At 35.4% G+C, this 26,329-nt stretch overlaps 4 protein-coding genes and 1 non-coding gene across 5 annotated transcripts; 4 read left to right on the top strand and 1 right to left on the bottom strand.

Moving 5' to 3' along the window:
- The first annotated feature begins 3 nt into the window (after positions 1 to 3).
- On the top strand, positions 4 to 3,466 carry LOC113783632 (glucan endo-1,3-beta-glucosidase 1). The gene is made up of 5 exons (XM_027329825.1): positions 4 to 134; positions 239 to 1,519; positions 2,305 to 2,332; positions 2,511 to 2,695; positions 2,786 to 3,466. Exons 1-4 carry the CDS (start codon positions 56 to 58, stop codon positions 2,680 to 2,682), a joined length of 1,560 nt encoding a protein of 519 aa, XP_027185626.1. The 5' UTR covers positions 4 to 55; the 3' UTR covers positions 2,683 to 2,695; positions 2,786 to 3,466.
- A 795-nt stretch (positions 3,467 to 4,261) lies between these two features.
- Positions 4,262 to 7,874, top strand: LOC113783633. The gene is made up of 4 exons (XM_027329826.1): positions 4,262 to 4,975; positions 6,110 to 6,258; positions 6,383 to 6,493; positions 6,889 to 7,874. Exons 1-4 carry the CDS (start codon positions 4,435 to 4,437, stop codon positions 7,480 to 7,482), a joined length of 1,395 nt encoding a protein of 464 aa, XP_027185627.1. The 5' UTR covers positions 4,262 to 4,434; the 3' UTR covers positions 7,483 to 7,874.
- Positions 7,875 to 8,613: 739 nt separating this feature from the next.
- Positions 8,614 to 8,686, bottom strand: TRNAF-GAA. Its single transcript has one exon. It is a non-coding gene; the product is annotated as a tRNA-Phe (tRNA).
- A 6,804-nt stretch (positions 8,687 to 15,490) lies between these two features.
- On the top strand, positions 15,491 to 19,829 carry LOC113783631 (L-ascorbate oxidase homolog). The gene is made up of 8 exons (XM_027329824.1): positions 15,491 to 15,872; positions 16,003 to 16,112; positions 17,697 to 17,967; positions 18,077 to 18,179; positions 18,272 to 18,617; positions 18,793 to 19,158; positions 19,240 to 19,318; positions 19,428 to 19,829. Exons 1-8 carry the CDS (start codon positions 15,723 to 15,725, stop codon positions 19,641 to 19,643), a joined length of 1,641 nt encoding a protein of 546 aa, XP_027185625.1. The 5' UTR covers positions 15,491 to 15,722; the 3' UTR covers positions 19,644 to 19,829.
- A 3,081-nt stretch (positions 19,830 to 22,910) lies between these two features.
- On the top strand, positions 22,911 to 25,245 carry LOC113781910. Its single transcript, XM_027327775.1, has 6 exons — positions 22,911 to 23,161; positions 23,258 to 23,334; positions 23,491 to 23,527; positions 24,294 to 24,561; positions 24,655 to 24,766; positions 24,865 to 25,245. The coding sequence occupies exons 1-6, from the start codon at positions 22,942 to 22,944 to the stop codon at positions 25,033 to 25,035; spliced, it is 885 nt and encodes a 294-aa protein (XP_027183576.1). The 5' UTR covers positions 22,911 to 22,941; the 3' UTR covers positions 25,036 to 25,245.
- The last annotated feature ends 1,084 nt before the right edge of the window (positions 25,246 to 26,329 follow it).

Below are 26,329 nucleotides of genomic sequence, written 5' to 3'. Positions count from 1 at the left end.
CTCAAACCTTTCTTTTTTTTTTTTTTTTTTTGGTAATAACTCAAACCTTTCTTTAATGGCAAATTCTGAGCTAAGCTTCTCTGTTCTCTGCATTGTCTGCATTATATTCGCATCACTGTCCTATCTCATCCCAGGTAAAAGTAACCACAACCCATCTTAAAAAAATTCAATCTTGGCATGTTTGAACTATTTATTTTACTTGATGTCTTTGGATTTATGAGTGGGTTATTTCTTGCAGGGATAAAGGCACAACAAGGCCACGAAGAGCCATATGTCGGAGTGAACCTAGGCACAGATGTGTCGAATCTACTTTCGCCAGCAGACTTGGTTGCTTTTTTGCAGTTGCAAAAGATTACTCACTTGAGGCTTTATGATGCAGATGCTGATATTCTCAAAGCACTGGCTAAAACCAAGATTAGAGTCATCATCAGTGTGCCCAATAATCAGCTTCTTGCAATTGGATCGTCTAATACCACTGCAGCCGCTTGGGTTGGTAGAAATGTGGCAGCATATTATCCACAAACTTTAATCACTGCCATTGCAGTTGGTGATGAAGTGTTAACAACAACTCCCAGTTCAGCCCCTTTGCTTGTGCCTGCAATTGAGTCACTTTACAGTGCTTTAGTGGCTGCAAATTTGCATACTGAAATTAAGGTTTCCACTCCTTGTGCTGCCTCTATTGTTTTGGACCCTTTTCCACCTTCTCAGGCATTTTTCAACCAATCCTTGAGCTCGGTTATTTCTCAGCTGCTGCAGTTTTTGTCGAGAACCAAATCACCTATGATGATGAATTTGTATCCTTACTATGTCTTTATGCAGAACAAAGGGGTTGTTCCCTTAGATAATTCACTTTTTAAGCCCTTGACACCATCCAAAGAAATGGTTGACCCCAATACTTTGCTCCATTACACCAATGTTCTTGATGCTATGATTGATTCTGTGTATTTTTCAATGAAGAATCTTAATGTTACTGATGTTGTGATTCTGGTTACTGAGACTGGTTGGCCTTCAAAGGGGGATTCGAAAGAGCCTTATGCTACAATTGACAATGCTGATACTTATAATTCCAATTTGATTAAGCATGTTTTTGATCGTAGCGGGACACCATTGCATCCAGAAATCACCTCTAGTGCTTATTTGTATGAGTTGTTCAATGAGGATTTGAGGGCACCGCCGGTTTCTGAGGCTAATTGGGGGCTGTTTTATGGGAATTCGACACCGGTTTACTTGCTTCATGTCTCTGGAAGTGGTACATTTTTAGCTAATGACACTACTAATCAAACTTATTGTATAGCCGCGGATGGAGTTGATACAAAGACTATGCAAACTGCTTTGGACTGGGCTTGTGGACCTGGAAGGGCGAATTGTTCAGAGATTCAGCCAGGAGAGAGTTGTTATCAGCCTAATAATGTGAAAGACCATGCTTCTTATGCATTTGATAGCTATTACCAAAAGGAAGGGAAGGCTGGTAGTTCTTGTGATTTCAAGGGTGTGGCCATGATAACAACCAGTGATCCAAGTAAGTTCTCAATAAGTATAGATACTGCAATCCGACTCCCAAAAGCTACAGATCCAACATTGTATTCTGAAAACACTTTTTTTTTTTTTTTTTGGGAAGACAGAGCATTCAATCATGGCCAGTAGTTCATTAAGTGAATACGGTATAACATTATTGTATTGAAATTTGAATGTGGACATATGCTGTGGTTGTTGGTTGAAATTAGAGTGGCGTGGTCGGTGGCAAGAGCTTTATTGTTCACTGACTTTGTCATCACGGCGCACTGCCTGGTTTAGAGATGATCCCTAATGAGGAGGACAGTGTGGTTTCTATCTTTATCGATGCCATATTGTTGCGCTCAGGCAAAATCAGTAAATGTTAGTACGCCCGAAAGAAAAGGGCAAAAACAGTAAAAAAATCCTTATATTCATGAAAGAAAAGGCTGGAGTAGAGGTTAAGATGGTGGTGGCCTAAAGGTAGGAAGCCCTTTGTAATTTCGTCACTTGGGAGTGCAAAATTGTCTGTTTCATTTTGGTAGCCTTAGGTGACTAGGCTGTCTTCCTTGCTACTGCCATATTGTCTCACTCCATGTTTCCATGTGTGTAAGTGGGACAGGAAAAATGAATTTACCTGAGTGTTTCTTCATTTCTTTTCATACCTTTAAGCATTTGACATTTTTTCACTTATTTTCACTGTTTTTTGTTTGATCTATGTAGGCAATATGTGGTTCCAATTTCTGCTCTGTAATATTCCTCTCTCATAAATTATCATCTGAATTGTGTTTCTTTTCTGGGGAAATTTTGCAGGTCACGGGAGTTGTATATTTCCTGGAAGGTGAGCTGATTGTCTCTGCTTTGTTAGTACATATATTTGTCCTTATCTTGTACATTACCCCACAATAAATTCGAGTAGAACGATTTGCATATGTCTATGAGTTTGTACTTTTAATAATCTTTTCTTAGTATCTTAATTTTTTCTAATTTGTCTTGTATATATAAAATTTTGACTGCAGCAAGAAGTTAAGCAATAAAACAAGCCAGCAGGTAGTGAACTCAACACAAGCTAGTGGTGCAGTTACAATAAGATTCAGCAGTCTTCATGGTACCAGATTAAGTGCCTCCATGGGCTTTGACATCATCTTGGGGGTCACTTTTTGTTTATTTTATTCATTGCTCCTTCCATAGAACAAAGTTGAAGGTACCAATGCATCATTTACTACATTAATCTATTGTTTAAGTTTAGTGTTTGCCTGAATTTATATGGACTCATCCTGATAATGCATTGCAGAGCTACTTCTCATTCTTTAGATGCTTATTCTTTTGGGGGTGCACCACATGAGCTATATTTGATGGGCCCTCTGTGAAATGTTGTATTTCATGTGATTCTTGAAAAGGCTGATGCAATAACAGTCCAGACCAGAGGCAGAGGTATCAAAAAGAAGTGGGGTTCTCGAGCCTTAATTATGTGAAACTTGAAAGTGGTTGCAACTTCAGGAATCTTTTGCTTGCACCCTTGTTCTTTCTTCTTAATCAGACATTGCTTGAGAAATGGAGAAAGAATAACTGTACCTAGCTGTGGATTAGTTTTCTTGAATGGAAGGAAGTGATCAAATAAAGAAGGATACCAGAGCTTGGCCTTGGCACTTGGCACTTATTGTTTTGCTTCTACTACTTTATTTTGTGAATGTATAACAAGTAGTGCCAGCAATTATTGTACTTGGGAAAGGGCAGGAATGATCTAAAAGTTCAATCATAAAGATAAGTGGAGGATCCATGTTTTGGTGTGTGTTTATTTGTGTCAGTTAGTAGGGGAAGCTTTTCTTAAATTCTTGCACTGAAGATAGACTACTGTTACTTGTCTGGTTCTGGTGTGTTGAGCTAGTGAAATGCTCCTTTAGTTTGGTGCAGTACAACTTAGGCATCATTTTTTTAGCAAAATTTCAACAACCTTTCGGCAAGGTTTTTAGTATCGTATTTGCCCTCATAACATTTATTAGTAATCATCAGTGAAGATTGATCCCCAAAAAAAAAAAAAGAAAAGGTATTAATCATCAGTGAAGAAGAAGTAAGTACATTGTTGTTGTGTCTGGACTCTAGACATCAGGTTTGAAAAACAAGGGCAAGATTTAAGTCTGTTTTAATGTTCAAGCAAATACTTGGCCTAGATTCTCACACGCGACACTTTGCCTTGTTTCTCCAAAGTGTCCAAGGAGTTAAAAAACAACGAAAAGATAGGAAAGTGATAGCTAGTGAAACATGAAACTTACTTCAATGAAAAATACCATTTGTAGTTCAAATGGAAGGCTGATCTGCTCCATTTCTCGGTGAAAGAATGCCCCTGGAGATTTTTGTGTTACAATACAGTTTCATAAACTTCAAGAATCAGTAGACTAAATTGAAATACTATTCAACAACATGGAACAACAGGTCACTGTTTGTGCCAAACGGTACTACCTTATCTGGATTGCGAGTTTTTCATGATTACTTTTTTTATCTTATATATATTATTATTACGTCACTGTTATATATCTGTAAAAACTCTTGAAAGCCCAATTCAAACCGGTTTGGATATCACTAGTGAATTGCTCAAGCATTTTACATTGTCTTTAATATGTAAAATTGGGGTCTATTTTTCAAGCTAGGATGGGCTGGTTCATCTTATTTTTACAAAAGCTGTTGTAGAAATGCAGAGAAAAAAAATTGTTACGCTGCATTCTTTGTTAATTTTGTCTTTATCCCAACTGCTATAAACTGCAATATTAGAGTAATTGTCAATTGAGGCTAACTGCCTGAAAGAAGAGAAACCTCCAAATAGGAGCCCAAAAATTTGGTAGCAGAACCGTGGCTGGTATTGGATTTGATTTGATAGCGGATCCATGTAGTAGTCTGCCTAGAGCAACCAAAAAGCGGCAAAACGCCTACGCGTACGGTTTTAAAATGCGCCAGTTTCTCTCCCCAAAAATCAAACCGACCCCGGCCATCTTCTTTCCCTTCCTCCTTCTCAAAAGCTCTACTGCAATTCCAAAGACTCAATCTTTACCAATGTCTTGGACGTGTTCGGTCTGCACTTTCATCAATCCTTCATCCCACCAAAAACCCACTTGCCAAATCTGCCTTTCATCACAGCCCTTATCATCGTTAGCATTATCACAGTCACCATCGCCCACAAAGCCCAAATGGGCTTGCAAAGCTTGCACCTTTCTGAACCAGTATGATAATAGCAGTTGTGAAGTATGTGGGACCAGGGCCTCTGCTTCATTGTTATCTATTCTTGAGAACGATGATGATGATTTTGATGAGCTTGGTTCTGGTGTTGGCGATGTTTTCTTGCCTTTGAGGGCTTGCAATAGTGGCAGTACAAGTAATAAGAATAAGAGGAAAATTTGGGAGAGCTCAATTGGGGATGCTAATGATTTGGCTGATTCTGGTAACGATTTTAGGGGTGTCAAGGCTGCTAGTAGGGAAGTTCAATGTGTAGGTGCGTTATTTGCTTTGTTCGAATTTCTTTTGGATTTTTGTGTGCTTTTAGGATTTCATTTGTGGGTGTGATGCTTTTGTTGATTTTTGGTGAAAAAGATTCTTTTTCATGTTCGCTTGCAAAAGCATTTTGGGAAGCTCCGATTGAACTTTGTGTTTCATTTTGCTGGATTTTAGTGAGCGTGGTGTATTATATGATATTGTGGCTCGCGTGCGTAGTTTCGGATTTTTGAACTTCGGCTCTGCTTGATCATGCTTTTTATGTCCATTCTTGTCGGATTTCTGGTTTCTTGATTTTAGTTTGTTCTACCGTGCTAGTTTTTGTTAGTGTTTCAGATAAGGAAAATTGACGTTTTATTTTTGTTGTAAATTAACAATGTACCTTTTGTTTTGCTTTTGTACTCATATTCTGTACTTGCAACTGTTGCTAAAAAAATTGATTCATGTAATTGGCGGTGATTTATGTATCTTTTTGGTGTTGTCTTGGTGAAATGCTCGTACTAAGCATAGCAATCACTTGTTTTCCCGTTTTCTGTGGTATCGGTTCTAGATCTTCTTTCACATGTAGATATGACTTTGAGATAAGTTTCCAACTAAACGAGGAAAGGTGCAATTTTGAATGGTAAACCTGCGGGCAAATTGCAAATCCCATGCCAAATTATGAATTAGAGCTATAAGTTGGCATTTGCAGTTGGTAGTGGGTGTTTCTTCAGGAGTCGGGAGAATTTGATTCACAATTCTATACCATTTTAAAAGGCTATGCTAAGTGCTCAGTAATTAGACTAGAGAGGATGATGCTTGAGTGCTAGAGCTTAGTTTTTCTTGGCTTATCCTCCTGTGGATGATACTGCTATATTATTTGTGATATAAGTAATTCTCAATCAACTTGCACAACGGTGATCCTTGTACTAGTTTTCTAGTTCAAGTAAGAATAAGTACTTTTTAATATCTGTTTTGCTTGCTTTCCTGGAATTTGAGTTTTCTGATGATTCCCATGTGTATATCTATGGCTAATATGCTGATATTGTTTGACATGTAACTGGTTTTGGTTTCCTCTTTTTATTTCCTCTAGATTTGTTTCTGGTCCTTTATTCCTGTATATGAAGTTATGATTCATGCCCTTTGGACTTTGCAGCAAGTGAAACTGGCTTAGATAGAGGCAATAAACCAGTTAAAATTATGAGTTACAATGTTTGGTTTCGAGAGGAATTGGAGATGCATAAGAGGATGGAAGCTCTGGGTGACCTTATTCAGCTGCATTCCCCGGATATAATATGCTTTCAGGTTTTCCACGGCCCACCTCGCTTCCTTCCTCCATCCTGAGGCACAATTATAAAAAAAATTACTGAAGATGATTCCTTGCTCCAAAATGAGTTTGTGCTATACTAACAGATATTTAATCCTGCAGGAGGTTACCCCAAACATTTACGAGGTTTTCCAGCAATCCAGCTGGTGGAAGTTGTATCGTTGCTCTGTCTCAGATGACGAGGCATTTACAAGGGCATATTTCTGCTTGCAGGTAAAAAATTATTTCTCCTAGAAAGTATAAACTCCTTTAATCTATGCTTATTTTTGTGTTTGTAATGGAGAAAGACCTCACATCAGGATTCTGGAAAAATATGGTGTTAGTTCATGTTAAATCTGGACCAGGTCATTGAGTTTGATATGCAGTTGTTAGAATGCTGAGTTTATCTGTTTGACAATGATTGAGCTTATCTATGTATGACAAGTAGCTATGCTCTGGTAGCCTGTTAAACCAACCTCCTTAAGGATTTAGTTCAATCCCTTTAGTAACTGGGAATACAGCAGCATGCCTTCCTAATTCTTGAATGTCTCTGCTTCATTTCATTTTACTATACCTACATTTTACGAGTTCTTTTTGAAGTTAAAACCTTGTGTGCATATAATTTGCAGTTATGCAAGCTTTCGGTGAAATCCTACAGCTGTAGACCTTTTGCTAATTCTGTTATGGGAAGAGAACTTTGTATTGCTGAAGTAAATGTTCAGACTGAAAGGACATTGATTGTTGCAACTAGCCATCTTGAGAGTCCTTGCCCTGCACCTCCCAAATGGGATCAGATGTACAGCAAGGAACGCGTCAATCAGGCAAAAGAGGCCATAAAATTTTTGGAGAAGAATCCCAATGTTATCTTTTGTGGTGATATGAACTGGGATGACAAATTGGATGGTCAGTTTCCGTTACCTGATGGATGGGTTGATGCTTGGGTGCAGCTTCGGCCTTCAGAAAATGGTTGGACATATGACACCAAGTCCAACAAGATGTTAAGTGGCAATCGAACTCTACAAAAACGCTTAGATCGATTTGTTTGCAATTTACGAGATTTCAAGATAAGTGAGATTGAGATGATTGGGATGGATGAAATTGCTGGCTTATCATATTGCAAAGAGAAGAAAGTGAAAAATGAGGTGAAGAAATTGATGCTTCCTGTTTTACCTAGCGATCACTATGGGTTGCTCTTGACAATCTGTCCCCAGCAGCGCAAGTAGGCAGTGCTTCCGGGCAGAAGATGTTTTGCTGCTATATCTTTTTGTTTGAGAGTTCGTTACCTTGCTGTCCAGGTTTGTGTACATAACATATGGATGGCGCAAAGGGCTAAAACCCTTCATGAGCATTGCAACATTTTCAGGGTAACTGTTCGAATGCAATGGAATGCTCGAACATATAGGACCAAATTTATGCTTCGGACAGCTGTTATTATGTCTTGCTTGTTTTTGTTGTGAAATACTCCATCTCTAGCTGATGCATGTGATACTTGTATGTCTCCATCTCTCGTTTTGTCTTGTATGTTGTGGTACTTGTTTATCAATGCTTTGTAATAGCACAAAATAACGATTTTATCTTTGCATTAGCACTTTCAGAAGTGCTGAAGTTTCTTTCATTTTTCATAGTTTCAGATGTTGCTGGAGCTTCCAACCTAATATAATCATACATAACTCCACAAAGAACATTTCCTGCCCTGGCCTGGGTGAGAAATCTGATATTATGTCCCCTGATCAGCAATGAGGAAGTAATGTCAAATACGATATATCCCATGTTTTACACAACCTGTATTATCTGTTCCTAAATTCATCACTTGGTTTTCTAGATCTATGTAGTTAATATGGACCTGTCAGATGGTAAAATTGGATTAGCAAAGCATACTCGAGGAATTCGAAACGTGCTTTGTATCTTGCCATTCTCATGCGAGGAACCTTACCTTGAAGTCAGAACGGGTAGCTGATGAAGCTATGGCCAACCTCAATTTGTAGATTCCGCTAGTTAATGAAATGAGGTTAAACTTGATGCCCCATGTAAAAATTGGCCACTCTGCATGGTAGAGAACTTGTGATGTATTTTACTTTGCATACCAAAAGTTGCAGAAGATCGTCAATATTTCAGTGAGCTCTAGCTGGACGAAAGATGGAAAGTTCAATTTATTTCTTCTGCTCACTGAATAGTATGACACGTCCACTCAGTGCTTTTTCACAATCTACGTATGCATTGATAATGTTGATAAGAATGGCTGTTGAAAAAAAATTTATAAAAGTATGCAATCAAAATGTACCATCATGGAAGGAAGACTGATACGAGACTCTGCATGGAAGAACACGTAAAAATAGGCCACTCTGAAAAAAGAATGCGGTGAGCGTGGATCGAACACGCGACCTTCAGATCTTCAGTCTGACGCTCTCCCAACTGAGCTATCCCCGCTTGGTTGCCAGCATTAAATCGAGTAATCTTCCGTACTGCCAACCGATAAGCAAATCGAATGACTTGGTAGCAACTGAGTAAAATGACATGAGATGTTTACTTGTAAGAGATATTTTTGTTCGATCAATCAAAATAAGCAACAACTGAATTAATACAACAACTGAGGGAGTTTTTTGAGCAATGCAACTTCTCTTTTATACATAGGGAAGGGAATGAAGTGTGTCATAGGCTAGCAAAGTTTGCCTTGAAGCTAGTTAATGATGTATATTGGGAATCATGTTTCCCTGGCTGGATTAAAGATCTAGCAAGAATAGATTATGAGAGCAATGAGCTCCTTTTGTAAAGTGCTCTTGTATTATCAAGTTTAAATCAATACAAATGTTATCATTTTGACAAAAAAAAAAAAAAAAAAAAATCAAAATAAGCAACAAGTAAAGGGTACGTAGATTAAGCATGTCTTTTTTTTTTTTTCCTTTCTTTTTATACATTTTACCTTTTCTTTGTCTCTAATTATCGCCCTTTCACCAAGGTATATGTCCTCTCCTCATACTCAAAATAGTCATATATGAACGTAGAGATGTGAAAACATAAAACTTCCTTTGCCCTCGTAAAGGCAAATTAAAGAGAGAGAGGTTTCCAGCCTGAGCCTGTCGCCCGCGTCCTTACAATTACATTTCAAATTTCTGAAGCTATCTGCCGAAATTGCTGAAATAAAATTCATAGGTCAAACTTGACAATATCTTTCCTTTAATTCTGATTATTTAGCGTCCACTGGCAGAGAAAAAAACGAGCAAAATGGACTAAAAAAGAAAAGAAAAGAGAAGAGAAGAGACAAGCCATTTGCAGGAGAAGCTGTTATTGAGTGCAGGAGAAGCTGTTATTGAGTGCGTTCTAACATTCTTCTCTGTTGCTGTCTGCTTCACAGTTACTTCTATTATTTCAGAACATGCCCAAGCAAATAATAATAATGTTTGACAATCAATTCCTGATTCGTTATGTATGTAAGAATGTGTTGCACAGGATATACACAGTGGTGAAGTTGATCCAATACACAGTTCTTTACATTAGGTCAACCCTTTTCACATATTGTTATTATTTACACGAAATATTATTTTACACAATTTGTTTGCACATAGGGGTAAAAACAAGTTGAACACTCCAGTGTTCAAGTTTGTTTAATTATTTTGACAAGTTAAAATTTTATTTAATTTTGAGTTGTTTACGTCTCGAGTCGGGTTCTATTAATGAGCCTTTATCGAATCGAATTCGAGTTGAACTCAGGTAACTTATGCTTTTTACATATAAATTTCACTCATACAAATTGAGCTGATCTTACTTAATAGTTTATCAAATACAAACTACTGTTCAAATTTGATTTGATTAGTTGGCGAACCAAACTCGAACGAGTTTTTACCGAATTGAACTCGATCTGAGTATCGAATAGTTTAGTTCATCTTTCAGCCATATTTGCACATCTCTATTTTTTTTCACCAAAAGTTTTAAATAGACCCACGTGGCTACAAAATTGTTCAATCCTTTGGTACAAAATACTTTGTGCTTTTATTCCTCTAGCCAACTTTGATTGTAGCTGAGCATCGTTGTAATCATTAATGGCCAACATTATACAAGTTGCATAAATTATATCAAGAGCAATCAACGGAAAAGGCAACTACTCTATGTTCTTAGGTGACTATGGAGTGTGGTCCATGCCATTACGTATTGAGGGTGCATGTGCATTAGGCATTAACATGCGAAAACATATGATATGAAGAATTTAGTCAAGCTTCAAGAATTTGGGACTTTAATGATCGCCATTAGTTACATGATTCTACGAAGTAAACGCGTTTTCCAGTGTTTCTCATTTGCTTAAAATATTGAACGAATTCTGGAAGCTTAATTCTTGTTAATGTCATATTACTCGCAGCTGAAGAATGGTCTGCGCTGGCATGCATGATTGATTGTTTTAGCTCTGTCATGCAAGAATGATATGCTATATACCTATTCATTGGTCCAATTTCTTGTTTGTTTTTTCAATTTCCAAAGAAAATCCCATCTGTTCTTTGGCTTAAATCATTATAGCATAACCAGTTTAATTAAAAACTCTGCTTACCAAGAGTACTGGAAATTATGAAGAATTCCTTCAAGTTAAAGGTTTATTTTGCTTAAGATGACGATTTCCCTTTCTATGGTTGAAATTACTGTCGTTGAGAGTGTATGTCATATCCCACATGCTTCTTTAGATCAAACTATTTCTTTAGAACTTCAAATTTCCTGCCATAAATGGGAGGCAGTTTTAGTGAAATGTGATAATGAAAGTCGAAGCCAAAGAGAAACGTGAAGGTTTACATGGCAGGTTAATGTAATATTCTTCCAAATTATAATAGAGGTTCCTGAATTATTGCAAACTTTATAAAGCCAGTTTCATATTACTACTATTACCTAGATTTGTTCGAGTTTCTTAACAGAACTTCACCTTGGATCTCCCTAAACATTTCTGAGACAGCTCATGTAACCCTTCAGTAAACGCACCAAGAAGTTTCAGTAACTAGAGATTAGAGCAATCCTCAGTTTGGATCTTTGGGTACAATTCACCGTCAAATTTGGCTCCAAAAATGCTAATTATATTTCTCTGACAGTACAAGTGTAGTTCATTGCATAGACGCGTTTTCGTATAGTGTATAATTTCATTGATAATGTATAAGATTTACATTTTACGTATTTAAATCTACATCATGAATATGTTTTCTAACTATGTCGCTTGTATGTTCTCAACGCCTTTTTATTTCACACATCAAAACATAAAAATGTTACAGAATGTTAGTTCAAGAAATTTTCCCAAATAATTTTCTCAAATAAAAATTTTTATTGTAGCATTAATCATAGTTAGTAAAATTCGGGACGAATAGAATACCAAATATAATATGCACTTGCATTATACATTTTTTTTTTCTATAGTACGACTAAAAGTTCAGCATAAAAATACAACTTTGACAAAATTATGTATATCAATTCATACTTGAATAATACAAATATATTCGAACTTTATGCAACTAAAAATTACAAATAAAATTGCTACAACTTTCAAAAATTATGCTACATTAGTACAATCTTTAACTCTTATTATTGTGTATCAAACATTAAAATTTATTAAATTATATTACTTTGCTATGTTTAGAAATTATGATATATTAAATTTATAAAATGTGTTAAGTAATGATATATATATATTACGTGTATAAAATAATGATATATGTAGACACTCACATATACTAGTGGGTGAGGCACACTCTATTTGTGTGCAGATTTTGCGGAAAAATAAATAATAAAAAATAGAGACTAACAAATTAGTTGCAGCAAAAGAATTGATTATAGAGTATTGGGATTTTCTAATTTTTTTTTTATTTAAGTTGGTAGGAAAACATGGGATAAACATAGTAATAATGGATAAGTATACTAGTAGCTATTATGGTACAGCAGTAGCATAGTAATAATAGCTAAGCACACTACTAGCTCCCTTGAGGTTTCTAGTAATTTCAGACAGCTTCCCTCACGTTTTTTGAAAAGTACACATACTTCCCTAAAACATAGGTTTGGGTTTCACTTTGATGATGTAAGACCAAAAAAGTATATCAATGCCCAACATTGCCCTCATCTAAATTTCCTTAATATGAACAATCATTACAATATTTTAAAAGTCGAGAATACACTTGTACACTACCACAATTATGAGTTTTATTGCTTAGTCAATATCTTGATGTTTTCCACGCTCATAGTTTTCTACATCCACCCAAACAAAGGCAGGGATGATTGCTTCCATCATCATCAACAGCAGTAGCATGACAATAAGATTAGTGAGGTAAAGGTTTTTAATGGGTTTTCTATGTGAAAATTTTAGATTTCCACTTTTAATGAATTTTCTGTGTGAAAATTTTAGATTTCCATTCTATTTTAATTTACGGATAGAATTACCAAAGTTGTAATAAGTAGGGTGGAAAAAAAAAGAGTTATAAGTTTTGAATTAACATTTAGGAGATCAGGAAATCAAAAGGCACTTTGAGAAAGGTGGTAGGGATGGTGATAGCAGGTTGACGATAAGAAAGACGATATCTACCTTGATTAGCATATTTGAGTGATAGAATGTTGCAATTTAATTGCCATGGCTGAAATAATTTGGTCACAATATATGGTATGATCAAGAAGAATTATTTTCCTTTTTTCTCCTATCTTTTTCATTTTTTATCAATGGCTTGTCTTTTGAAAAATTATAAAGGTTATTATAGTCATTATCTACCATCAAGGGAGGTAAGTGTAATATTGAAAACCTTAAAGTAGGTCAATGAAATCATCAGAAATTTCAGGAGAGGTTTCTGAAATTATCCCTTATATACATTGCTCACACCACGCGTGCATGTGTGTGTACAATGTGCAAAAAATTTATTATGTACTAGTATTTTGACCCGTGCTATGCACGGGGTTATATTTCAAATCAAAATAATATTTTATATATTTATATATTGTGGTACAAAATAATAAATACATATATAGAAATTTTTTTTAAAGAAGTATGCTTAATATCTTGAAAAAAAAATTTAATCTATAATGATTTACATGATAAAAGAATTGTTAACGCATTTAAGGAGAGGGTTAGGCTGGGGGGTAAGGTGAGAAGAGTTTTCTAAAAAAAGTCAATTTATCAATATCCGACAAAACATATTATGTTATACCCATATATCAAAACTTATAATATAAAAAAATAAATTATAACCAATTTATTTTCTTCCATTTTTAGAAAAAAAAAATCTTTCTCCTATCTTGTGCCCCTAAAATTGTTGACTGTATTTAGATTAGCATTTTTCATAAAGTTTAACGTATATTTTACAAAAATTCTCCGTAATATGTGTTTTTAGAGTTCTCAAAATTATTAAAAATCACCATCATTTCTCTCTTCTCTTATACATCAGTTAGTCATCAGATGCCTTCTACGATTTTCATATCTTCTATCATGGTACCACCCTCTCTATTATTATTTTTAAATTATCTCTGTCATATCCCTGCAATCCCCTTTCTTTTTCTCTCCCTTCTCCGCCCATCCTTGTAATTCATATTTCTTCTTCAACCTTTCCTGCTACTTTTCAACACCTCACCATTTTCTTCCCTCACTCCTCCCCCTATACCTAACCTCTGAATTCATATCCCGTCAACCCAATATATTTAACTTTACCTGTCATAATGAAAATATAAAATATAAAATTAATTACAATGGTTGCAATTATTAGTATCTAAAAATGGAAATGAAAAACTGATAATATCTATAATATCCTCAAGTACTACAATCAATTCATATATATATATATATATTTATTTATTTTAACAAAGCAAATACATATTTATATTTGAAGACAGCAATAAGAATACATAAAATAATTAATGATACCAAAAGTTATCCTTAGTGTTTGGGTTTTGCACTCTTATTCAGATCTAATGTCAAATTTGGGCCAGATATATACAAATTAAGTAGTATTTTAGGGTTGAATGTTCTATATCTTTCTCTTAAACTATAATATTACTTTTTTTTTTTACAATTTTTGGTAGAATTGGTGTTGTTATTATCATTATTTTTTTTTTTATCAAAAATGAATATTTTAAAAAAAATTCCACATTAAAAGGCTAGTAGTACTTTGTTTTTTATTTAGTGATTTCATAATTTGGATTTCATGAATGGTACCATTCTTGATTTTTTAAATTCACGACATCATTTCCTTTTTGTTTTCTATTTAATTTTGCCCTTTTACTTAGGATTACTAAGTTTAAAGATAAAATATTATCATTTACTTTTTTACTTTTACTAAGTTTGACAATGTTTTTTTTTCATTTACCCTCCAACTAATAAACTTCAAACCAAATTCCTATATAAGCGGAGCCACTGCTTTTTTAAATTAGAAAGGCATGGGAGCCACTTCTTACTTAAGAAAATGTTATTTGCACTGAATTTTTTATTATTTGCAATTTCACCATTTGTTTTATCATATAGTCTAATTCATGAAAATTATATGATCAAAATGATTATTGGAGTGTGAATAACAAAAATGGAGTGTAAATAATCTTACTTATTTAAATTAATAAGAAAGCATGAAAGGATGTTATATTTGTTATCTCTTCTTATGGTGTTATAGAAGTTTTAATTGTTGTAAAATCATAAATAACGCAAGGCAATCGGAAACGTAATTGGTTGAAGTTCAAATAGGATAACATACACATTAACCAATAATTTAAAATGAAAAAATTTTAAAAAGTAACCAACAATTTCAAATGTGAAGAGTAGATGCGGAAGTTGAGAGGAATATATTTTATAAATTAAATTAAATGTGAAATGCTAGAAAAATGGAATTGGTAGTGAGAAGATGCGTGGAGGCTTGTCGCTAAAAATTCCTTCTGAAGTTTATATAGATATAGATTTTATAAGATCACATGAAAAGTACAAATAGTTTTTAGAATACTTTTATGAAATATGTGAAATACAAAAAAAAAAATTAAAATTTTTAATGTATACTTACTTATGTGTATTATGGTACTTGTTAACTAGGGTATTAATAGTCACTTATGTGTATTATAGTAGTACTTATTAACAAGGCTATTAATAGTCTAACAGGCGGTGGATATTAGGAGGCCCTGGTTAACTTTCATAATTCGTACAGAAATGGTACCGCCCTAAGATTCCAGTTATGGCCGCACGTGACGACGCTAAATACGCCATTCCAAAAGCTTTTCATCACACTTTTTAGCGGGTAACTAAAATCACCTCTGAATTCTGAATTCTCTGACCATCTGACTTCCTTCACCGCAATTTCTTAATGCTTTTAATCTCTCTTCACTGACAACTCACTCACAAGCCTCGCCTTACATATCTGTCCCGAATTTTGCCAGAAGACAGACTGACCCATTCATTTTCTTCCTCCCCACCCTTTGGCCTTCACCGAAGGAATCCAAGGAAATCTTTCTTTGAGAACAAAATTCTTAGAGAAGGGGAAAAAAAGGGATGAGGGACTGCAAGATTTTTTGTTCTCTCATTAGCAGTTGCATTCTTCTTGTTTCTGTTCTCAATGGAGCAAATGCTGATAACCCATATAGGTTCTACACTTGGAAAATCACTTATGGTGATATCTACCCATTGGGTGTCAAACAACAGGTAATGTATATGCACTAAAACATGTTTTTATGTTGTTAATGACTTGTACTATGATATGCATGTGGCAATGTGTTTCTTGGATTTGCTCGAATTTTTGGGTGGTTAAGAGTCGGAAGTGTATATGCTGCAGGGAATCTTGATAAATGGGCAGTTTCCAGGGCCACACATTGACTGTGTCACCAATGATAACTTGATTATCAGTGTTTACAACTACTTGAACGAGCCTTTCCTTATTTCTTGGTAAGTTTTTCACAGTAATCTCAAAGAACCCTTTCTCTTAATTACTACAGCAGGATGATGGGGGATGTTGCAGTTTGTATGGAGTAAAATGTGCAATGTTTCCCCTGCAACAATGGCGATCTGCTTGGCTATTTTCCCTTTTTTTTTTTTGTCTTTAACTTTCACATATTTTTCTGCACAAAGATTGCAAATTGTGCCCCTTAGCTCTCAATGAAGATGATGACACTCTCAAATGTTGAGGTGTTAAGTGTAATTACTATCAGAATGTGATGGAACTCGATTTAATAAGGACTAGTAGTGCAAAAAGAAAGCAACTTTATGACGGAATTGGTAAGCCAAGCCTTGGAAGTATGGTCGGGCGCATACTGCTATTGGCCCAGTGGGGCTCGTTCTGGTTAGCCTTTACTTCCCAGTTCCCACACATTTGGTCTGAAAATGGTGGTCCACGTAACTAGATGTTATTTTCTGACTATTGTTTCTACAATTAATGATTTTTACAGTGAAGTTAACTCGAGGAAGTTTTCTACGATTTTATGGACAACTGTACACTCTGCACATGCTAGATCTCCAGATCTCGGACATATACCACATTTTCTTTCTGTTATTTGCTTATCAGTGTATGGTTGAGCAATATAAATTATGCCATGAAGTGTTCCATATGTCTATTGTCTAAAGGCAATATTACAGTTGACTATGTATGCCCATTAGAGTCATGGGGAGTGGGACGCATCACATATGCTTGATAATATCATTAAACATTAGGGTATCATACCTCATTTGTCTTGTTGTTCTGGTGAGGATAAGTTGTAGTTTAACATCATCATCCTTACTGGATGTATTCCATTCTATATTGCTACAAAGTGAGATCTTTGCCTGTTGGAAGGGGCTTCTTGGCTGTGAAACCATGTCGATATTTAATTGCTAACTGACAAAAACAACATTTCTTTCCTTCTTCTTCTTTTTTACTTTTTTTTCATTTCGTTCACTCTCTGCTTTACCTCTAATCCTGATATTACATTCTTTTGTTAAGTATGGCTTTAATTTCTTTTTCATGGAAACGTGAATAACTTGAATGGTAATCTAAGATATGTCGATATTGATGTGTTGACTAGCTTGGCAGTGTTACAATTATTAAAAAAAAAAGAACCTTAAACGTCTCAATGTTGCTAAGTCAAAAGAAATGTTAAGCGTCAGTTTTTTATATTCCAGCAAATGGATTAAATTGGTGGTATTTACTTAATTTTGGATTCAACTGATTGCCAGGAAGGCTTATGCTTTTCTCCAGTCCGAAAGTTTTTACTGGAGGCATATAAATTGGAAGTGGACTTCTCTTGTTAATGAAGTGCATGTTAATGAAGTGCATATACTAACTATGCAGCCCGTGAGCATATTCAAATAAGATTAGCATCCAATCTTCCCATTTCTTGCACCAGTGACTTTCAGAGTGGAGATTTTGCCTTCGTAATCTCAATCACAGACTTACCTAATAGCATCATCATACCTTTATGAAATATAAGAGTTCATGCCATTGAATGTGCGAAATCAAGAGTGCTTTGTGATGTGCTTCAATTCTTGTTACTTTAGGAATGGCATACAGCATAGGAAAAACTCGTGGCAGGATGGAGTTCAAGGCACCACCTGCCCAATACCGCCAGGGAAAAACTTCACTTACATACTACAGGCAAAGGACCAGATAGGTACCTATTTCTACTTTCCATCGCTTGGGCTCCATAAGGCTGCAGGAGGTTTTGGTTCAATAAAAATTTATAGCCGTCCTCAGATACCGGTACCATTCCCTCCCCCTGCTGGTGATTTTATTGTACTAGCTGGGGATTGGTTCAAGAAAAGTCACCGAGTAAGCATATCTTGGCTTCAACATATAAGAGACATTTTGTTCTGAATTCTGAATTCTTACTTGGAAACTATTTCGAACTGATATGTGATATTCCATTGTGATCTTTCAGCAATTAAGGTATATCTTGGATAGCGGTCACAGTCTCCCCTTCCCGGATGGGCTTCTGATTAATGGTCGCGGATGGAATGGTTACACATTTACAGTTGAGCAAGGTATTTGTTCTGCTTTTAACTGAAATGAACAGGTCTTGAATGCCTGCAGATTATGCCTTCGTCATCTCAATGTGAAAATTTTTTGTTTGCAGGTAAAACATACCGGTTTAGAATATCAAATGTTGGGATTGCTACTTCCATTAACTTCAGAATCCAGGGACATTCAATGAAACTGGTGGAGGTTGAAGGATCTCATACGCTCCAAAACTACTACACCTCCCTTGACATTCATCTTGGGCAGTCCTGTTCTGTCCTAGTCACAGCAAACCAGCCTGCAAGGGATTACTATATTGTAGTTTCTTCACGTTTTACTTCTCGTGTGCTCACAACTACTGCTGTTCTCCACTATAAGAACTCATTTACCAGAGTTTCTGGTCCTCCCCCTGGAGGACCTACAATTGATATTGCATCGTCCCTGAGCCAGGCTCGCTCCATACGGTAAGTCTTGTTTTACCTAAAATTTATGGTGAAAGCTATCGTTCCTATGGTGGATTGTTATATAATATTCCTATCTGCCATTTTGTTGGGTCAGTATTGCCAAATGAAAGTTTTGGATGGTGCTGTACCTCATAACAATTCTTTTAATTTGTCATGTCATGTCTTGTGAGATCAGCTGGAACTTAACAGCAAGTGCACCAAGACCTAATCCACAAGGTTCTTACCACTATGGACTGATCAAGCCTTCACGCACAATCATTCTTGCAAACTCTGCACCATACATAAATGGGAAGCTGAGATATGCTGTCAACAGTGTCTCATATGTTCCTGCAGATACTCCTCTGAAGTTGGCTGATTACTTCAAGATTGGGGGAGTCTTCAATCTTGGGAGCATGCCTGATAAACCTTCCTGGGGCAATGCCTATTTTGCAACTGCCGTAATGCATGCAGATTACAGAGCTTTTATTGAGATTGTGTTCCAAAACTGGGAGAACACTGTCCAGTCATGGCATATAGATGGCTTCAATTTCTTCGTTGTGGGGTAAGTAAGTTAGTTTGCTTGCCTAACAATTTTGGTCAAGATTTGTTTCCCGCATTTGATGCTAAATTATGGATTGAACAGTATGGATGGTGGGCAGTGGACACCAGCAAGTAGATCAAAATACAATTTGAGAGACACAGTTTCTCGATGTACCACTCAGGTCTGTGAAAATTTACGCGCCAAAAGAACTTAATAATATGAACTAACATCAATGTGAAGGCACACTTGCTTGGACACATATCAATTTACTGATGTTTGGATTAATTCAGGTATATCCCAGATCATGGACTGCAATTTACCTGGCTTTGGACAATGTGGGCATGTGGAACATTAGGTCTGAGAACTGGGAAAGGCAATACTTAGGTCAGCAGTTCTATCTCAGAGTTTATACTCCTTCAAATTCATTGAGAGATGAATATCCAATCCCAAGGAATGCCCTTCTTTGTGGCCGAGCATCAGGCCGCCACACTAGACCTCTTTTTTGAAGCTGCGCAGGTCTTCAGAAAACCAGTCACGAGAGGGTGACTACTATTGTTGTTGCAATATTAATTCATCAGCTTCACTCAAGCTATGTATCAGGTTTATTCCTGCCCTAGCATTTCCTCAATTCTTGGAAAATTTTGGAATTTATTCCTTGACAATTTTCAGTAGAAGGTTATTACTTCTTGGTCTGTATTGCTTGCCATCCTAGTCTAAAGGTGCAGCAGCGCACAAGTGCAACAGTGGCCAAACCGGATTGTTCTTCATCATAAATCATAATCATCGAGAATGAATATATATATATATATATATAGTAGCCAGCCATTACCGAAGTGAAATTGCTGTGGATGCACAAAATATAAGAATCACCACCTAATTGTCTGTTGCGTTTTCTCCTTTTTCTCTAGGAGGAAGGCACTGGTACATAGTAATATCTATTTTAAACAAATCCGTACAGTTAGCCAAATAGTAAAATATATATCTTCAACTAGAAGATAATAAAAGATCAATATACAAGAGCTCGAGTCAATATAAGGCTCTTAAGTAGCAAAGTAATATCTTCGGAGTAATATAAATGAACTTAATTTGCTGCGAATTTCAAGTTGTTCTAACCTTCTGGTTCCATAGTATATCTTGAAAAAATATGAATTATTTCAGGAAAATGTTTGTAGTATTTATTTTTAGAGAAGAAAATGCCCAAGAAGTTGGGGTTTAATGATTGAAGCCAAAAGACCAAATTGAGTTGTTTAATGAATTTAAAAAGCTCTTGTTATAAAGGCTTTGATAATTTGAGGACTAAATTGAGCATTTAAGAAAGTTGAAGCAGCGCTGGAGTAATTAACCGCAGTTGACACCATTCAAGTGTGAAGATTGAACCTCATGATGGTTACGTAACACACAATCACGCATTCGACTTGAGAACTTCTCTTCTGCAAAGTTTCCAATGAGAGAGTTTCTTTGCTGATTTTGCGCGAATACAAACGACAGATTGAGGATAACAACGAACGTCAAAGCACAAAAAATTTGACCCATAAGTTTTCGTAGTCAGCAGAGAAACTGATGAAACAATAATTCTTGTTTTGGATTATATACGCACTCATAAACCTGATCTGCCAAGAAAGAGAAGAGAAATGGAAAGGGATCGGAGTAATATCGATCCTGACGAAATATCCATCTCTTCTCATTCCACCAAACTTCAATTACTCCATACACATACATGCTTACGATATCTCAGACACTTGTCCATGCTTCTGCGAAATCCATCCAAAGAATATTCCCCATTTTGGAACCGCTTCTCTGCATTTTCTTCCAAAACTCTGTCAGCATGGAATTCCCCACACCACATCCCGACGTCCAAATTTGGTTTCAGCCATTTTGGCTCTAAGCTAGCTAGCCTTCAGGAAACAACTACACAGCATCCTCGAAACTGGAGATGTTAATCTACACTATGTAACGCTCATAATCTTTAGAAATTGCACTACCAGTCAGTTTTGATTTGTTCTCAGGCTAAACGGCCATGACGTCTAGCCGTGGACGTGTCTCTCTCTGGGAAGAATGTGTTACATGCGAAGCATGTTCAGAGAGGGAGATGCTAGAACTTGTGAGGTCCAGGCATGTCATGAATTATGATGATGATGATGATCAAGGGGTTGGAATTTGTTAGCATTTCTCTTCGTGTGATGTGAAGAGGGGGTAAGAGTTTTGAGATTTGATCAATTGTTGTGCAAAATTTTAGACGGATTAGATGGAATTAAGAGCTTGTCCTGAGATTAGGCTCTTTTTCATTGCATTGGAGAGAACTTCTCTCCATTACATCTAATAAAATTAATTTAAAAATTATTCTAAAAATCAACACAGTTCATAATATATTTCAATACTTGTGTTGGTTCTATAAAAAATTTTGTATGAAATTAAGCAAGTTTTGCCTTCCGATTAATCATTGCAAATTTCTCACAATTTTGACCCATTTTTCACCGTTCAAATGTTTTGTGTAAATTGAATATTTTCAAAAAATACCATTTTTTTAGTATGTTGATCTAAAGATTGAAAGAAAATTAATGATATAATCACATAATTTTATAACCTTATATAAATTTAGATATAAGTAAATGGAGATACTCATGGAGGAAAATCCACTTGAGAGGATCCCAACCCCGTGTCCTCAAGAGTGAGGAGTTTTCTTGGGGAGTAGGATTTTTGGTATGTTTCCTTAAGGACATGCGTTTGCTTATGTCACCTCATCTTTTTTCATTTTTCTCACGTATGCAATTTGTTGTTTTTTTGCTTTTGTTTACTAATTAGCTTCGTGGATAAGTCTTGACACACAAATTGAACGGTAAAAACAGAGATAATTAACTACTCTATGTCACTAGTTATTAAATACAATCTTTGGAAAACATTTAGATTTTAGAATTCCAAATGAATATTAATTGTCCTTTTTAATTGATTTAGCTCCGAAAATGGTAAAATATTTCATTTACAAATTAATGAAAAACCGCGTTACACAGGTAAGCACAATGGAGACATTAATTAGATTTTTGTTCAAATTAGTTAAAAGTCCTCTTATGCCCTTTTTCGTTTATAATTTACAAATTGTTGAGATGTAATCTACGTATCAATAAAATTCATCTTACACTCTTGCGCGTAATTCATGAGAAACTAATACGATTCAAGGTTTAATTAAAGTCATCTTAGACTGCTGCTCATAATCCAAACTAGTTGAGTTGATTAATTTTGCTCTTACTCAACCACGATTAACAATATTATTAAACGCTTTAATTTGTCATTTGACAAAATGATCGATGCCTTGTACAAAGTACTAGACGCTAGTTGTACTTAATATATACTAGTATTAATTTGTTAAGACACCAAGAATGGAATGTTTTGATATTGACATAAAGATAGATATAGATTGTCCTTGAAAAGTGATACCACTTATATGTGTGTGTGTATATATATATATATGTATATATCATCAATGGGGGAACCTTTCCGGGTCGAAATTCTTTTGTTGCACTTTATCCTTCTCTGCAGATGAACTTTCAACAAATCATGAATGCAATTTCGAACTTATCAGGAAAACTCTGAAATTCCGTGAAGAATTTTTCTGCTTCATAATGAAAATTTAGAGACTTAAAAACTGACTCCAAAAAGCTGCACATACCGCCAAAAATGTGACCACAGCTTCACTCATATTTATTCCTTGCTTGTTTTCACATATATGATATACCAACCAACCGAGCCGTGCACCCCCTCTTGTTTCTCTAGCTTCCTCTCTTCCCCTCTTCAATTTCTTTGGGAGAAATGAGCAATTCTCCATCTTTTCAATCCCTTGATAATTCTGCAGATACCGATAACTCGTCGGTTACCATCTTGGAAGAGAAGATGGTTGAAATTCCATCACAAAGTAGTGTTAGAAGTCGTGTGAGACCATATGTCAGATCGAAGTTGCCTAGGCTCCGATGGACGCAGGATCTTCACCACTGTTTCGTGCATGCTGTCCAGCGCCTCGGCGGAGAAGACAGTAAGTCAATTTTCTCACATCCTCGTGTGTGTGTATGTGTGATTGATGCTGGCTTATTTTTCATCTTTTTTCCTTTGTCTCTTGATGGGGTGGTAGGGGCAACTCCTAAGGCAGTGCTACAGATGATGAATGTTAAGGGTCTCACTGTATCTCATGTGAAGAGTCACCTGCAGGTTTTCACTTGAGCTCTCCTCTACCGGAATGTGGTAGCTTGAAAAAATTCTAATACTTGCATGCCGTCAATGAAACATGCAATTCTAATAGAGAATCGAATTTGGGAATTTTAATGCTATCGTTTCTGATTTCACATCTTACTTTGCTATGGACAGATGTATAGAAGCATGATGCAAGAGCAGACAATAAAAGGTATGCATTAATTAATCCTTAATTCTTACCTAATAAGGAAAATTCCACCTAAAAAGGTGATAAAATGGCAAAACGTACTTGTGTACATTTGAGATGGTAGTTTTTGGTAAGTAAAGTTCAACTCAAATACTATACTACCAAGTATTTCGTGTTGTGAATTGAAAATTGAATTTGATTTTTATTATCATGTTTGTGTTATTATGAAAAAGAGGGGGAAAAAGGACTTCATTTAATGAATAGTTTTTAATTGAATTTTTTTAACTTTGGTTTCCAATATGTCAACACAATAGGTGCATGCACGTGCGCCCACACACGTGTACATATATATATATATATATATATATATGAGCGTGCACACACGCTCGTATGTTCACGAGCATGTTATCTTTATCTCTATAATCTTGAAATAACAGCTGCACTCACTTAATGATAAACATTCCAAAAAGGGATCATTTGATATTTCACAATAAAGAGCAATTTTTACGTACATCAAAAGTTAAATGGATTTTAGCATTCAACGTTTTTGTGGTACAATTAATGTCAAATTAGAGAAATATTCTTTTTTAATAGGCACCTTAATTAGTTGATTCTATAAAATCCCAATCGGTAGACTAGTAGTAGGTTTTAGCACAACCGTACAGTAGAAATTTTCTTTTTTCCGTATGATTTTCAAATGAACATTTGCAGATAGATAAGGGCGATAAAATCACAACCCTAGTGCTAGTGATTTGACATTAATCATTACATAGTATGCTGTTGTTTTCAGAAGCAAGAATTGAAGCAGGTAAGGGCAACAAGATGCAGAGAGGGATTCAGCAACCATCATACTTCTTCCTTCACCCCACCAGCCCTCCTCAGCCACAATATTACCATTACCAGTACAAACATCGTTTGGGTTTCGGGTTTCCTAACTATTACATGAGTGCCCCATTTTTGTACCAAAATAATACTCCTACTTCAATTACTTATGGAGCTCAAGTCTACAAGGAGCTGCTTCCCCCAACGATCACCCCTGGGCTGCCAAATAATACATGGTTCGTACAAAATCCACATTAACTTTTTTCTTGCATAATTTATTGTACGTATATATTCTTTTGTTGCATTATTAATCTTGGCAATCTTTGTAGGAAAGAGATGCCTGCAGCAGCTAACATAGAGTATCACAGGAATATGTTCGATATGCAACTTCCCCTTCCAATTTTCTGCAACGATGATTTCTTGGGTCGCATTGACGGCCAAGTAAATAATTTGTGTCTCATTCTTCCTGTTGTCTTTTAACATGAGGTACAAACGGATATTTCTGGTTCTAAATTAGACTTATTTCGCACAATTGTCAGGCTGGTGTGAATGAGAAAAACGAGCAAGTTCCGGATGAAGCCAGCTCCAGTTCTAAGAAGATGAAGAAAATAGTAGAGGGTGGATGCAGCACCATATTTTACAAAGAAGCTCCAGGATCATCTGCCACCAAAGATGAGAATGATATCAATCTTGAGCTCACTCTTGGTTGACTTGAATTTTGTGTAAACTAAAAATTATTTTAGATGACTATATGTATTTTAGATTTAGAATATCGCTCAGACTTGACTGAAACTTTTTTTCTTTTTATTTTTCCGATTCAACTGAAACTTGGTAGAACTATCGTAAAGTTTACATGTTTTTCTAGACATAAGGGATTTATAATTTAATTTAGAGTTTTTTATTTTTTAAATAATTTTTTTTAGCAAGGACGACATAGGATTTAAGAAGCGAAGAGGAATTTGAACACAATATCTCTACTTCCTGAGATTACTTTGTAGTTGTTTGACTGTTTTATTTTAATTTTTTGTGTGGTAGATAGTTGTTTTTTGGCAGTAGTTTGACATTATCCTATTTATTTGAGATTTATTAACATTTTGTAAATAAATAAGAATGGCCATATAGAATTATAGATAACCAGTACTGCATTTTGGGACCATAAATCTTGTAAGTTGATAGCACTGTTTATAAAGTAATAATTATTTATTACTGAAATTTTAGGTTTTTTTTTTTTGGAGTATATATTGTTATTCTTTTTTCTTTATTCATAAATTGAATACGAAAACCACTTTTAGAAAGTGTAAAACGTTCTGGTCCTTAAAGATTTTGTATTACACTCTCCATGAATTTCATATTCTTTTTGTTAATTATATCCCCTTGGTTTTTGCCAAGTTTCCAAGATTATTAGTACTCCGATCCTATCTAAAATTTTGGCCAAATGAAGTCTAAAATGATAGAAGAATACATTAATCTTGTAACCCTTCGTCTTAAGTTCATCTTAGTCGCTCCTGCATGTATTTCATTGGGCTTGCTCTCTTTATTAATGTTAGGCTTTTTGCCGTTTTGTGAAATCCACCGTTGCTTGTCCAAAACATTTGCAATCATACTTAAGTGGAATTAGTCAATTGCATCACACTCCTTACTCTTCAAAATCATTTGGGAAAAAAATGGATAGTATAATTTGGAAAAAAAATTTGCAAATATTATCCTGCTTGCATCATTAATATAATTTTTATTAATTATTTTTTTATTTCACATACATTACATCAACAAAAACGCTGTAGTAGTATTATTTCAAATAATCTCATATCCAAACACAGCATTTGCATTTGTTTGACAATGTCATATTGGTGTAAAGTAGCTTATGTGAGACTTTTACTGTGCATCTAATGCAGAAATTTTGATCAGAAACTAATCTTTCTAGTGTTTAATTTACAAGTACAACCAGCGCAGCTACATATGCTTCTTCTTCACTTAAATTACAGTGAAAAAAAAAAAAATCATGTG

Source organism: Coffea eugenioides, chromosome 9 (assembly GCF_003713205.1).
Source record: "Coffea eugenioides isolate CCC68of chromosome 9, Ceug_1.0, whole genome shotgun sequence".
In the NCBI taxonomy this organism is placed as follows: Eukaryota; Viridiplantae; Streptophyta; class Magnoliopsida; order Gentianales; family Rubiaceae; genus Coffea; species Coffea eugenioides.
Note: the sequence above shows the minus strand (reverse complement) of the source record. Positions and strands in the feature narration are given on the sequence as shown.

Coding starts and splice junctions, on each gene's coding strand:
- LOC113783632 (XM_027329825.1), top strand. CDS start 56: ATGGCAAATTCTGAGCTAAGCTTCTCTGTTCTCTGCATTGTCTGCATT. Junction 135..238: donor ACTGTCCTATCTCATCCCAG/GTAAAAGTAACC, acceptor TATTTCTTGCAG/GGATAAAGGCACAACAAGGC. Junction 1,520..2,304: donor GATAACAACCAGTGATCCAA/GTAAGTTCTCAA, acceptor GAAATTTTGCAG/GTCACGGGAGTTGTATATTT.
- LOC113783633 (XM_027329826.1), top strand. CDS start 4,435: ATGCGCCAGTTTCTCTCCCCAAAAATCAAACCGACCCCGGCCATCTTC. Junction 4,976..6,109: donor TAGGGAAGTTCAATGTGTAG/GTGCGTTATTTG, acceptor TGGACTTTGCAG/CAAGTGAAACTGGCTTAGAT. Junction 6,259..6,382: donor CGGATATAATATGCTTTCAG/GTTTTCCACGGC, acceptor TTAATCCTGCAG/GAGGTTACCCCAAACATTTA.
- LOC113783631 (XM_027329824.1), top strand. CDS start 15,723: ATGAGGGACTGCAAGATTTTTTGTTCTCTCATTAGCAGTTGCATTCTT. Junction 15,873..16,002: donor CATTGGGTGTCAAACAACAG/GTAATGTATATG, acceptor TATATGCTGCAG/GGAATCTTGATAAATGGGCA. Junction 16,113..17,696: donor GAGCCTTTCCTTATTTCTTG/GTAAGTTTTTCA, acceptor TTGTTACTTTAG/GAATGGCATACAGCATAGGA.
- LOC113781910 (XM_027327775.1), top strand. CDS start 22,942: ATGAGCAATTCTCCATCTTTTCAATCCCTTGATAATTCTGCAGATACC. Junction 23,528..24,293: donor GCAAGAGCAGACAATAAAAG/GTATGCATTAAT, acceptor TGTTGTTTTCAG/AAGCAAGAATTGAAGCAGGT. Junction 24,562..24,654: donor GGGCTGCCAAATAATACATG/GTTCGTACAAAA, acceptor CAATCTTTGTAG/GAAAGAGATGCCTGCAGCAG.